This window comes from Suncus etruscus, chromosome 12, assembly GCF_024139225.1.
Source record: "Suncus etruscus isolate mSunEtr1 chromosome 12, mSunEtr1.pri.cur, whole genome shotgun sequence".
NCBI lineage: Eukaryota > Metazoa > Chordata > Mammalia > Eulipotyphla > Soricidae > Suncus > Suncus etruscus.
The window spans coordinates 8,341,852-8,355,365 of record NC_064859.1 but is presented as its reverse complement, the minus strand read 5'-3'; the positions used below and the strand labels follow the sequence as shown (position 1 = coordinate 8,355,365).

General features: G+C 59.5%; 2 protein-coding genes across 3 annotated transcripts in view; one reads left to right on the top strand and one right to left on the bottom strand.

Moving 5' to 3' along the window:
• Nucleotides 1–4,606, bottom strand: part of FAM120B (family with sequence similarity 120B) — a 60,750-nt gene extending 56,144 nt beyond the window's left edge. For both annotated transcript variants that reach the window (XM_049785168.1, XM_049785170.1), the window contains exon 1: nt 4,464–4,606. In XM_049785168.1, the coding sequence (XP_049641125.1) occupies nt 4,464–4,466 (3 nt within the window). In that variant the 5' untranslated portion in view covers nt 4,467–4,606. The remainder of the gene's footprint in view (nt 1–4,463) is intronic.
• A 577-nt stretch (nt 4,607–5,183) lies between these two features.
• Nucleotides 5,184–11,997, top strand: DLL1 (delta like canonical Notch ligand 1). The gene is made up of 11 exons (XM_049785171.1): nt 5,184–5,252; nt 5,372–5,668; nt 5,947–6,007; nt 6,105–6,362; nt 7,967–8,027; nt 8,520–8,650; nt 8,756–8,925; nt 9,039–9,255; nt 10,332–11,109; nt 11,255–11,369; nt 11,460–11,997. Exons 1-11 carry the CDS (start codon nt 5,199–5,201, stop codon nt 11,463–11,465), a joined length of 2,148 nt encoding a protein of 715 aa, XP_049641128.1. The 5' UTR covers nt 5,184–5,198; the 3' UTR covers nt 11,466–11,997.
• Nucleotides 11,998–13,514: the final 1,517 nt, after the last annotated feature.

Sequence of the window (13,514 nt, the reverse complement as noted above, 5' to 3'; positions counted from 1 at the left end):
GGCCGGGGGGCGCGCTGGAGCTGGGGCGCGGCGTCGCCAGCTGAGCCACGCGACTCGCCTTTCTCATGCAAAGCAGCACATGCCTTTGCAACTCGCGGGCACCGCGCCCCGCGCCCGGCGACCCCGGAGCCACCGACCCCGCGGGACGCCTCTTCCTCCCGCTCCGGGTCCTCGGCGCCGGGCCGCCGCCGAGGAGCGCGCAGAGGGAACGTGGCCCGCGCCGCCGTGGGCGCGCCGTGGGTGCCCGGGGGGCCTGACCGGGCCTTCCTGGCCTCCAGCGCGCGGCCGAACGGGAGGGGAGTGTCCAGGCCGAGTGGTCAGGTGCCCACTCCGGCGGGCTCTTTGGAGGGGGAAGGTGGAGCCGAACCAGGACAGGTGCGGACCGCTGTCGGCGCCCCCGAACCTGGCCCAGGTCTTCAAGCCTGCGGCGCGTTTGGTCAACGCTCCAGCCTCCGGGGTCGTCCCGAAGCAGAACCCCGATGCCTCCCTCCCTCCGGAGCAAAGGGCGGCCCTGTCGGTCCCAGAAGCACAAGCCCACCCCAGTGTCCAGACTTGTCAACATAGAAAGTCCAACCTGTGGCTGCCAGGGTGGGACTCTGGGCATTGCTGGGCATTGCTGGCCCAATCAGCCCGGGCTCCTCCCCTCTTCCACCCCTCTTCCTCCTGCTTCCTCCCCACTTCCTCCCCTCTTCCTCCCTCTCTTCCTATCTCTTTTCTTTTCCTTTCCTCCTCTTCCTCCTCCTCTCCACCATCTCTTCTTCCTTTTCCCTTTCCTCTTCTTTCTCTTCCCCTTACCTCTTTCCTCCTTCTCTCTTCCTTCTCTTTCTCTCTTTTCATCCCCCTCCTTTCCATCCTGGCTCTCTTCCTCTTCCATTTCCTTTCCCCTTCCTCTTTTCTCTCCTTCTCTTTCACGTCCCCTCTTCTCTTGCTCTTCCTCATCCCCTTCCTCCCCTTCTCTTGCTTTTCCTCGCCTCCTTCTTTCCCTTCTCCTGCCCTTCCTTTTCCTCCTCTTCCTCCTTGACATCTAGAGAACAGACCTTCCTTTGGACAGAAAGGTGGCCGAGCACCGGGAATGTTTTTGCTAAAGAGATTCACATTGTACTTACTATTTACACAGGTCTCTATTCCCTGGGGACCTAACAAAATGCAGGTGACCTTGTTGGGTCTTTAGCCAACAGGGAGTGCAGCTGTTGTTGCAGCCCTGGTTCTACTCAACCACCCGAGCGAGCCATCCCGACTAACTGAGGTGGTTCCAAGTAGGAGTTGTGCAAACCTGGAAGAAAAAAAAAAGTAGACCAACACCAGGCGGCACATCCTCCTCGCTCCACTTCTGGCTCTGGTGTACTGGTGCTTCTAAACTCTAATGAGTGTCGCTTTGTATGGAACATTTGCTGAGGCATCAAAAAGTATTTAAAAGAAAGTTTGCCGCTTTTCCCTAATGAGTAAGGTGAGGATTTATGGTATGTGGGGAGGAGGGATCTGACTGCCCGGCCAGCCAGCATGGAGGCAGGCCTATTTAACATAGTCTAGTTTAAGCTCCCTCCTGCATTTAGGGGTTCAGAGCATTTAGTTGCCGGAGTATAGAGACATGCAGTTAGGGAGTGAAAAAACGCCATTTGGTTCGGAGCAGATGGCTGGCTAGGGGGCTGATGGCGTCTAAAGGCGTGTCATCCCCTTCAGCCTGAATCCCCAAGGGCTCCCCTTGTCTTCCCAATCAATGAAAATTAAAGTGCAGAGAAAGGATGAATAGTTGGACCTCGAGTCTCTCCTTTGTTCATCCCAGCTACTGGTGTGCAGGAGTTAAACTACAACAGGCCCCTATAGTTAAACAGTCTCCCTCACTAGGATTTGAAAGGGAGAGGGGGGAGAGGGACCAAAGTGAGGAGGGGGACAAGGGGAACAAGAGGGAGATTGGGGGAAGGAGGAAAGGAAGGGAAAAGGAAAAAAAGAAGAGGAAAGGAGGAGGTGGAGGTGGAAGATGAGGAGGAGGAGGAGGAGGAGGAGGAGAAAGGGCTTTCTGCTTGATTTCCCCAACATAGAATCGCGTGGCATAAATTAAGTTGGAAAAGAATGAATGCTTTGGGCAGGATTCTGATGGATTTTACGACGCCTTTCAGTTCCACTTTGCCACTGTAATCAAGAAATCTGTGCCATGTCAATTGAACAAATACTTGATCGTGAGGGGGGTTTGTTAAGGGTTCGGGGCACGTCTCCCCCCACCAAGGTTTAAGCCCTTGCACGTGGAACTTTTTATTTCCAGCTTTTTAAGCAGGCATTCAAATGAACCCGCTTCTCACTTCCACTTTCTAATTAAAAGGTTCCTGATATTTTATTTCTTACTGAAACCTGCTCTCAGTCATTATTTGTCTTGAAGGCGGAGAGGATTTAGAGCTCATGGCCATTTCTTCTGGGGTGTCTTCCCTGCTTCCTACCTCCTACCCCTTGCACACCCTGCCCCCATCTCTCTATGTCTCTTTCTGTGTCTGTCTGTCTCTCTCTCTCTCCACACACACACACACACACACACACACACACACACACACACACACACCCCTACACCTGTATTCCATGCTATAGGGAGCAGAGTGTGCAGAAAGGAGTGTTTGGAGGAGGAGCCATGGATGTAGTGAGACAGGGTGCGGACACTAGGTGGCAAGATTAAATTAGGATTCTGGCCCTGTGGGGCAAACCTTCCTGCATGGCAAACCTCTGCCATGCAGAGGTGACCAGACTGACCTGGCACTGGGCATGGGGGTGTGTGTGGGGGGCCGGCAGCACTTTGGAAGCCTAGGCAGGTTCAGAACCAACCAGCACGGTCTGAGGCTGCCACTGCCTTTCTCAGCTCAGCCTTCACTCTCAGTTCTGGAAGCTTGTCCGGCACATACATCTATCTCTGTTCTCAAGTCGGTCAGGGTCTTGGGGCCACGGAATCAAGTCCACAGACTGCCTGTAGCTGAATCTCAAAGTGACTTTAGATGGCTGCGTGCACGATTTTACTTGGCCTTCGAGGCTTTCTCCTTCCTTCGGAGTTCTAAGGGAGATTCCCTGCAGCCACCAGAATGACATTTCGCCAGGGCAGGGCGGTGCTGTTCCTTCCCAGCTGGAGACCCTCGTGGAAACAGGGAGACTCGGTGCCACCCAGCTAGAGCAGCTGCTTTAGGTGTGTGTGTGTGTGTGTGTGTGTGTGTGTGTGTGTGTGAGAGAGAGAGAGAGAGAGAGAGAGAGCGAGAGAGAGAGCGAGAGAGCGAGAGCGAGAGAGAGAGAGAGAGAGAGAGAGAGAGAGAGAGAGAGAGAGAGAGAGAGAGAGAGAGAGAGAGAGAGAGAGCCGAGGAGGGGCTCAGCGCCCAGCTCGGGACTGCGTGTTCCATCCAGCGCTACCCGCATGAGAGCATGAGAGCGCTTGAGACAATTCATTGTGTGATGGGTGGGTGCGTGCGCTCTCGGCCTCCCCATAAACTCATCTCCCTTTAAAAAAATAAATAAATAAAAATAAAGACACCGCAAAACGCCAACAAAAGTTCTAGTGTCTGCGGGACGTGTCCAAACCTAATAAGGTGATGGCTGCGCAAAGGTTGCGGGGTGGGGGGTGGCCGGAGGGTCTCGGGCACATGTGCCGGACATTGTGCAGGGCCGCGGCGCGCGCGGAGGGGAGCTCTTTCTAGCTCTTTCTCTGCGCATTGTGCGGGAGCAGGTGCTCTCCGCATTACCATACAGCTGAGCGCACAAAGAGCCACTGATTCGGCCTCGCACAATAACAGACCGCCTTAATGACAGCACGCGAACTGCACACCCCAAACTCACTTTTTACCCTAGCCGAGCGAGCCGGAGGGGGGATGCCCCGCAAAGGGGTCGGGGGACCCCAAAGACGCCGCGCCCGCCGAAGCCGCGCGCGTCCCGGGACCGGGTGGGGGGCAGGCGAGGTGTGGGGGCAGCTCCCTCCCGGCGGGGCGGCGCTACCGACCCGGGGACTCCGCCCCCCGCGGACGCAGGGGACCCTGCGGGGACCGGGCCCAGGCGCGCGCGCGTGGGGTCTGCGCTCTCGGGCGGCGGCACCAGACCTCCCCAAACCTCCCCAAACTTCCCCCGAGCGCGCGCGCTCCCGCCGCCCCGGCCGCGCCCCGCGCCCCGCGCCGCCCCTTCCCATCTTCCCATTGTGCCCCCCGGGACGCCTCTCCCGGCGGGGCCGTGCCGGGAACTCAGCCTCCAACTTGGGCCCCCGCCCCACGCGCGCCCCGGCCGGCCAGCCGGCCAGCCAGCCCGCCCGGACCCGGCGCCGCCCGGCGGGCCCGAAGCGCACCCGGGGTGCCCGGGCGGCGGGTGCCGGGGTGGGGGGCGCCGAGGGGGCTCGGCCGGGGTGCAGATGCGCGGTTTTGTCGGCGGGGAGGAGAGGGCAGGGAGGCGGGGGGGGGGCGGGGCGCGGCGGTGGGGGCAGGGAGGAGTTGCACATTTTACAGCTCACTGACCATTTGGCGAGCCTTTGAGCGCAGGGCTTGGAAAAGTGGCTCCTTTGTGACAGCGCTCGCCAGATTGGGGGGCTGCTCATTTGCATCTCATTAGGCATGCGGGCGGCCGGCGGCATATAAACGTGGCGGGCGCCCGCGACAGCCACAGTGTCGGCGCGAAGGACCGGCCGAGGCGCTCGCAGAGCCGCCTCCCCGCCAGCCGGGCCCCCGGGCCCCCCGGACCGCGCGCGCGCCGACGTGAATGCTGGCTGGTGGCTGGCCCGGCCCGGCTCGCCCGGGAGACGCTGGACGCAGCCGAGTGACGAGGCGCCGGGCCCGGTCGCCAGGGGCGCGCCGCGTCCTCGGGCAGCGCGCCGCCGCCGCCGCGCGCCTCCCCGGCCCCCCGGATCACCGCGTCGCGCGTGGGACCTGCGTGCCGGGCACCGCGCCCGCAGCTCCCCGGGCGCTCCAGGGGAGCCGCCCGCCCGACGTCCCGGCCCCGGCCCCGCGGAGACGCGCGCCAGGCGGGGCGGACGCCCGGCTCGGCTCGGCTAGGCTCGGCCAGGCGCGGGCGGAGAGGAACGCCGGGCGCCCTCCGCAGCGGACCCGACAGGCCGGCCACCAGCCCTGGGCAGGCCGGCCGGGCAGCGCTCGCCTGCGCCCGCGCGGGGCGCGCCCGGCCCCCGCTCCCCCGGCTGTTCCCAGGAGACAAGGGGGCACCCGACCGCCGGCGGAGGCGCGTCCCACGGGGCCAGCATGAGCCGTCGGGGTGCCTTGGCCCTCGCCGTGGTCTGGGCGCTGCTGTGCCAGGTAGGCAGGAGGTCGGGGCCGTCCGGAGCGGGCGCCCAGCGGGCAGGGGCGCGGGCCCGAGCGCTTGGCCGGTCCGGCGGGTGCGCCCGCGCTCAGGCGCCCTGCCTGCGCCCTCCCAGCAGGTCTGGAGCTCTGGCGTGTTCGAGCTGAAGCTGCAGGAGTTCGTGAACAAGAAGGGGCCGCCGGGGAACCGCAACTGCTGCCGCGGGGCCGCGGGCCCGCCGTGCGCCTGCCGGACTTTCTTCCGCGTGTGCCTCAAGCACTACCAGAGCAGCGTGTCCCCCGAGCCGCCCTGCACCTACGGCAGCTTCGTCACGCCCGTGCTGGGCACCGACTCCTTCAGCCTGCCCGACGGCGAGGGCGCCGACCCGGCCTTCAGCAACCCCATCCGCTTCCCCTTCGGCTTCACCTGGCCGGTGAGCGCCCGCGCGCCGCGGGGTGGTGGACGCGACGCGACGCGACGCGCGGGGTCCCCGGGCCCGGAGAGCGGCCCTGGCCCTGGCACTGCCCGGCTCCAGAGGCGACATCCTGTGCTGGGGCCCGGAGCGCGGCCAGGAAGCCGCTCGTCCTGGAAAGTTCTTCCATTTCCTAAGGAGAGCGCAAACAGGCCGCGCGCGGGCGGCGGCCTCCCTCCCTCCCGGCCCTGCCGCCCCTCGCGCGCGCGGCTGCCGCCTGATGCCCTCTTCCTCTGCAGGGCACCTTCTCCCTGATCATCGAGGCCCTGCACACGGACTCCCCGGACGACCTCACCACAGGTACCCGGGGCAGCCCGGGCCCAGCCCAGGGTGCAGCCTGCCCGCCCGCCCGCCCTCCGCGCTGGGCCGGCCCGGCTCACCAGCCTTCTCCCCGCAGAGAACCCCGACCGTCTCATCAGCCGCCTGACCACCCAGAGGCACCTGACGGTGGGCGAGGAGTGGTCGCAAGATTTGCACAGCAGCGGCCGCACCGACCTCAAGTACTCCTACCGCTTCGTGTGCGACGAGCACTACTACGGCGACGGCTGCTCCGTCTTCTGCAGGCCCCGCGACGATGCCTTCGGCCACTTCACCTGCGGGGAGCGAGGCGAGAAAGTCTGCAACCCGGGCTGGAAAGGACCGTACTGCACGGAACGTGAGTCCCGACCGACCGACCGACCGGCAGGCCGGGTGGGCTCCTGGGGAAGGAACGTGGTCAGCAGCCCAGAGACGCTTGTGACCTCCACAAACACAGGGACTCCTCTGGACACTTCAGCTCTCGCTGTGGACAGGCCCTGGTCCAGAGCAGGGAGGGTGTGGAGCTGGGCCAGGGGCCAGGAAGTCAGTCTGACTGCTGGCACATGTGTTTGTGTAAGTGTGGGGGGCATGTGTGTGGGTTGGGGGGTTGTGCGTGTGCACTTGTGTACGTGTGTGTAGCGTGTGTGGGTGCGTGGTGGACTTTTGAGGGAGAGAGGGAGAGAGAGGGAGGGAGGGGAGAGAGAGAGAGAGAGAGAGAGAGAGAGAGAGAGAGAGAGAGAGAGAGAGAGAGAGAGAGAGAGAGAGAGAGAGAGAGAAGGCCCTGGCAGGCAGGTTCCTGAGCACACAATGTATCTGGAAATCTGGGGCTCCCTCTTTAAGAACTGGGCTTCAGACAGCAAGGGGCATGCCCAAATGTCAGTGCTGCACTGTGCTGCTGCACCCCTGATCCCAGCTTGTTCTCTGAGAGCTGGAGCCAAGACTGGCTGAGTGGGCAGGACTGGCCCTTCTCTGGGTGCCCCCCGCAAGGCCCAGGCCACCGTGCAAGTGGTGTCTGCATGGGTCTCCTTGTCCTGTGCCTTCATGAGCTCTGGCCACTGGCTGGCCCAGGTCCCAGACACCCTCGGCCCTGCAAATGTTCCCTCTGTGCTGGGGCAGAGAGCAGCAGGTCTCTTGGGGTAGAGTTTTTACTCTGGGGGTGGCCTCCTAGCCCCCCCCTCCCAGACAATCCTCAGGGCTCAGTCCAGCTCTGTTGTCTCAGACCTGTAGAGCTGCTCATTAATGAGTCCCCCACTGGCTCCCAGGGCCCTCTGGCCTGGCCTGCTTCCCTCCCTCTTCATCTTCACCATGGGGTAGCCATAAACTCAAACTTTCCCCCTCTTATTCAAACACTGGCGGCTTTCCCCGCCCCCAGCTCACGCGTGCCATAGATTAGATCTCTCTGGGATAGGTGGCAGGGGCACACGCCTGTCCCCATTGGCAGAAAGGGTGTGCGAGTGTGCACGCGCACGCATGCACGGGCGCATGTGTGTGTGCGTGTGCATGCGCTGGGGTGTGTGTGAGGGGCATGGGGGGGCGGGGGGAGGCCGGTATTGTTGCATGAGGGCAGCTGCTGGGAGAGAACAGACAATAGGGCAGCTGTCTGCCCTGGTACTCTGCATACCAGCTGTCCACCCTTATCTACACACACACTTTCTGGGCATTAAGAGGTGGAGCTTTGTGCATAGAATTGGGAAGTGGGGGAGGAGTAGGGGAAGACTTCTGACCCTCTCTCAGAAGAAAAGGGGAGGTGGGGGTGGGGGCTTCCGCACCCTTTTGTCCTTCAGGCACTGTGTTAAGAAGAATGCTGGTCCCTGGCCTGAGTAAAGTGACCGTTCATTCGTTCGTTCACAGGCAGGAGGGCCAGCAGCACTGACAGCCTTGCTGCGGGGCTGGGCATGCCTGTCCTCCCTGGTAGGTGGGCGTGCTGGGGTTGGGCTGACCCTGCGTTTTCTCTGCTTGCAGCGATTTGCTTACCAGGATGTGATGACCAGCATGGGTATTGTGAGAAGCCCGGGGAGTGCAAGTAAGTCTGAGTCTGGGCTTTTCATTGGTTCTGCTGGTGTTTTTCTGCATTTCCTCTTTCCCTTCTCTGTGCATGTAGCATGTTGGCTCTTTAAAGTACTGTCAGGTCACTTAATTGGGGCTGTTCTGTGCTCCCATCAGTGGTGAGGAAGTCAGGGTCCTGGCTTGTCATTCACTCAAACTCCATGGGAACCTAGAAAGTGTCACTGACTAAGGGGCAAAGGTCTGGAAAGTGAGAGCATTTGGCCTGGGTGGGGTCCCAGTGGGTGGCATGTTAGACTTACCCACCCAGGCGTCTCTGACAAGAGCCTTGGGGACTTCCTCCTAAAACTGGCCTGGCCCTGTGTGTGGAAATTCCAAGGGTCATCAGGTCCTGCCTCAGGAGATGCCCCCAGGATCCCAGCTGACGGCTGGAAGGCCTTTTGGGGAGGGAGGAGCAGACTCTGCTGTGGGTCCAGCCTCCAGTGATGCTTAACTTTCTCTGCTTCCTCAGGTGCAGAGTGGGCTGGCAGGGTCGCTACTGTGACCAGTGCATCCGGTACCCAGGCTGTCTCCACGGCACCTGTCAGCAGCCATGGCAATGCAATTGTCAGGAAGGCTGGGGGGGCCTTTTCTGTAACCAGGGTAAGCCCTGTGCCCATGGGCACCACCAGTCTCCCTCCCTTTGCTGCTGAAAAGAATGATGCCTGGGATGGGCCCTGAGCTGTCTTCTCTCATGCTCCCTTGCAGATCTCAACTACTGCACACATCACAGGCCATGCAAGAATGGAGCCACCTGCACTAACACAGGCCAGGGCAGCTACACATGCTCCTGTCGGCCCGGATACACGGGGGCCACCTGCGAGACAGAAGTGGACGAGTGTGCAGCCGGCCCTTGCAGGAATGGAGGCAGCTGCACGGTGGGTGTCTCTCCCCCTGCTGCTGTCTCCCTCAAAGTGAGGACTCGGGCACAGAGGATGGGGCTCCAGGGGCCACTGGCCAAGGCTTTGTTTCTTTTTTTTTCTGTCTGCAGGATCTTGAGAATAGCTACTCTTGTACATGCCCTCCGGGATTCTACGGCCAGGTTTGTGAGCTGAGTGCCATGACGTGTGCAGATGGCCCTTGCTTCAATGGAGGCCGTTGTACAGACAACCCAGAGGGGGGCTACACCTGCCACTGCCCAGTGGGCTTCTCTGGCTTCAACTGTGAGAAGAAGGTGGATCCATGCAGCTCCATGCCTTGCTCCAATGGTGAGAACCAAGTGCAGTAAGGATGCCGGGTAGCTCCCTGTCCCTGCACACCCATATGAGTTGTGGTGCATGGGATGGTCAGATGCACTTTTAGAGGCCCTCCCTCGCTCTAAGCCTGGAATCCTGCTCCTCAGAAAGGAAGGCAGGTTGGAGGTACAGTGCACTGCCCTGGCACCCTGGTGCAGCCCATGTCCTCAGTCACTTGACAATCATTGGCATTTTGGGCTGTGGATGGCACTTCTTGCTGCTACAGGATGGTGGGATCCCAGAGCACACTTGGCCAGAACATTCTGGAGGCTTCTAGAGCATCCCTGTTAAGCCTGATTGCCCAGGTTGCTACATGGTCTCCTCCCTGATGCACTGAGTCTCCCCAGAAAAGTTGAAGAGCTTAGGCCACTCCTCCCGCCCTATTCTCGGAAATTGTCACTGGGTGGGTGCCATGTCTCTCTGCCTTGATTCCTGTCAGTAAGTTCATCCCTTGCTGGACTGAGGACAGGTGGTCCCTATTTCGGCTGAGTACCCTGCCATGTTGTGCTCCCTGGCTCCTCTTAGAGGCACTGACCTGGCTATGTGTCTGTCCTGGGGTCTGGGGAACAGGCCTGGCTGGGCTGTGTATCTCCCAGGGTCTGTAGCAGATATGGCTGGGCTGTGTGTTTCCCAGTATCTGTGGCAGACATAGCCAAGCTGTGTGCATATTTTAGGGTCAGTGGCAGGCATGGCAGGGCTTCATGTGTGTCCCAAATTCTGGGAGGCAGGTGTGACCAGACTACCTATGTATCCTGGGGTCTGTGGCAGTCATGGCTAATCTGCATTTGTGTCCCAGGGTTTGTGGCAGGCATGGACAGTCTGTGTGTGTCCTGGCAATCTGTAACAGTTGTAGCTGGGCTGTGTGAATCTGGGGTCTGTGGCAGTTATGGCCACACTATGTGTGTGTCTTGAGGTCTGTCTGTGGCAGGCCTGGCTGTGTGGTGCGTGTCCCAGGGCCTATGGTAGACCTGATTGGTCTGCATCTTCCGGAGTTTGTGACAGGCATGGCCACGCTTTGTCCGACTCAGTCACCTGCCCTCCTCCCACAGGTGCTCAATGTGTGGACCTGGGGGACACATACTTATGCCGATGCCGTGCCGGCTTCTCAGGACGCCACTGCAGCGACAATGTGGATGACTGTGCCGCCTCCCCATGCGCCAATGGGGGCACATGCCGGGACGGCGTGAATGAGTTCTCCTGCACCTGCCCACCTGGGTACACGGGCCCGAGCTGCAGAGCCCCCATCAGCAGCTGTGAGCAGGCGCCCTGCCACAACGGAGCCACCTGCCACCAGCGGGAAGGTCGCTATGTGTGTGCGTGCGCCCGGGGTTATGGTGGCCCCAACTGCCAGTTTCTGTTGCCCGAGCAGCCCCTGCTGGTGGACTTCTCAGAGAAGTACGTGGAGGGCCAGGCCGGGCCCTTCCCCTGGGTGGCTGTGTGTGCCGGTGCCGTCCTGGTCCTCATGCTCTTGCTGGGCTGTGCTGCGGGGGTGGTGTGTGTGCGACTCCGGCTGCAGAAGCGCCAGCCCCCTGCCGACCCCTGCCGGGGTGAGACAGAGACCATGAACAACCTGGCCAGCTGCCAGAGGGAGAAGGACGTCGTGGTCAGTGTCATCGGGGCCACGCAGATCAAGAACACCAACAAGAAGGCCGAGCTGCACGGGGAGCACAGCGCAGGCACGCCCAGCTTCAAGGCACGCTTCCAGGCCTTGGACTACAACCTGGTGCCTGCCAGCGCCTCGGGGGACAGCACCCACAGCCAGCGGGACCCTAAGGGCCAGAGCCAGGACTCTTTGGGGGACCAGAAGGGCGGCTCAACGCTGAGAGGGTGCGTGCTGCAAGCCAGGCCCTGCCCCTCGGGGCACTCCACCTGCTGGGGCTGGTGGGAGGGTGGGGGTCAGGCCTGTGGGTTCCCTGTCCCAGTGCTGGGTGCAGTGCTGGGAGTTCACTGGGGTCTCCCTTGCTGCCTGCAGTGGAGACACGTCTGAACGGCGGCGGCCCGACTCGGCCTACTCCCTATCGAAAGACACCAAGTACCAGTCAGTGTTTGTCATCTCGGAGAAGGACGAGTGCGTGATAGCTACTGAGGTCAGTGCTGGCACATGGGCGCGGGGCGGGGCCTGGGGGACGCCCATCTGCCCTTGCTGAACCCTCTCCTTCCTCTGTGGGCCCCTCCAGGTGTGACGGCACAACTCGGCAATCCCCGTTCCTCTGAACTGAGTATACTTCCAAGGGTATAAGCCCCTGAATGCTGCTGAAAGACATGGGAGCCCCCCAGGCAGGCTGCCTGGCCCTGCCTGCTGTGCTGCCCCCAAGGCCAGCGGGTACCCCATTGCACTATGGACCCTTGCTTTTTACAGAGATATATTTAGATGAGCGGACTGAACTCCACATGGGACACGCACACTGCCTGAAGTGTATATTTTGGATTCTTATGAGCCAGTCTTTTCTTGAGCTAGAATCACAAACACTGCCTTTATTATCCTTTTTGATACTAAAAAAAAGTTTTTTCTAGGTGGAAAAAATGTGTGTTATTTTTTTGGACCTGTAAAAATATTTTTCATGATATCTGTAAAGCTTGAGTATTTTGTGATGTTCATTTTTATAATTTAAATCTTTGGTAAATATGTATAAAGGCACTTCGGGTCTATGTGACTATATTTTTTGTATATAAATGTATTTATGAAATATTGTGAAATGTTATTTGAGTTTTTTTACTGTTTTGTTAATGAAGAAAATTCTTTTTAAGATATTTTTCCAAATAAATGTTATGAATGACAACCAGAGACCACTGGCTTATTCCTCTCATTGGTCAGACCTTCCCGTGTTTGGGTTCTGCTAGTTTTGGGGAATTGTTTGACACTGTCCACTCCCCTGGGCCTCCTGTGGCCATGCAGTGACAATTGTGGGGTTTGGGGCTGCTGGCTGGAGGTTTCCTGAGCCCCTCACAGACTCTGATGCCTGAGTTACCAGGTGGCTTGGGGCCACCTCGGACATACTCTGCCCAGATATTCAACCTGATGGTTCAGTGCTTAGGCTGTGTCTGATAGTGCTGGGTGCTCACAGTGCTTACAGTGGCAGGGATGGGACTTGTGACCTCTGTCCAATCCTTGTAGCCAACTTCATCTGGGATGGGATGAGGTGCTTCCACACAGCTCAGGCTGCTTTCAAAACAGTAGCTTGCATTGGTTTGTGGGAGAATGCCTGTTAATCCACAGCAGCACTGGCCCCTAGAACAGCACAGCTGAGGACAGGCATGGCTGTAGTCTGAGTGGTCTTTCTTGCTCACATGCTCTTGTCCAAGATCACCATGGCCATTTCCCATGTGCTGTCTTGGTAATCCTGGTGGGGTTCGCAGGAAAGTTGTGTTTTACATTTGAGGAAACAGGTGTGGAGCAATGAGCTGCCTTTCTTGGGTTTGCAAATGAGCTGGCCTGGTTGTAGGGTGTCACCATGACCATGCTGACCAGCAACCCAGCCTGAGAACACCCCATAGTGTCAGCTTGGTGGTCCTGAAGGCTGGTGGGATTGCTGGTCTTTAGGTGATGTGTGCAAATGGAGAATGAGGTTCTTCATCATCAGGCTCCAGTTCCTGAATGTTCATGGGAAGGTGAGGCAAAGCCTGAATACTGAAGAGTCTCTGTGTCATCTACTGACAGGGGAAAGCAGAGGCAGCCATGTGGTGACTGGGATGAGCAGACAGGGACAGTACCCCTACCTCTGAAGCTGACCTGAGATGGGCAGCTTCTCTGGGGAATGGGCTGAGGGCTCAAAGAAGTTGAGCCTCTCCATCCTCAAAGTGCCTTTGTTTGCTTTAGAGGTGGAGCGACACGTTAAAGGTGTTGCCAGCATGTGGTGCAGGGCAGTGTCGTGGTGCCAGTTTATGCTTGTTGACCTGGAGTAATTATTAATTAATAGCCACCCTTTCCCTTTCAGAAGTACTCTGACTTGGACAACAAGTTCAAGGTCTCATTTGCTCCCACAGAGGTGGAAAATGCCAGGATTCTGGTGACCCAAATCCTGAAGGCCCTCAGAGCGTGTTCAGTTAATGTCACTTCACCATCCAATACAGTCTTTCTGGAAGCTGTGGGGTAAGCATGTCTCCCCACTGGTAAGTAGTGGCTCTACTGAGGTTCTGGCATCCCTGCTGAGGTAGCAAAGGGGGAGCCCCTGTGCTCTGCAGCCCCTCTGCTGCAGGGAGTCAGGCTGTGTGGTGTACACCCAGAGAGCCCA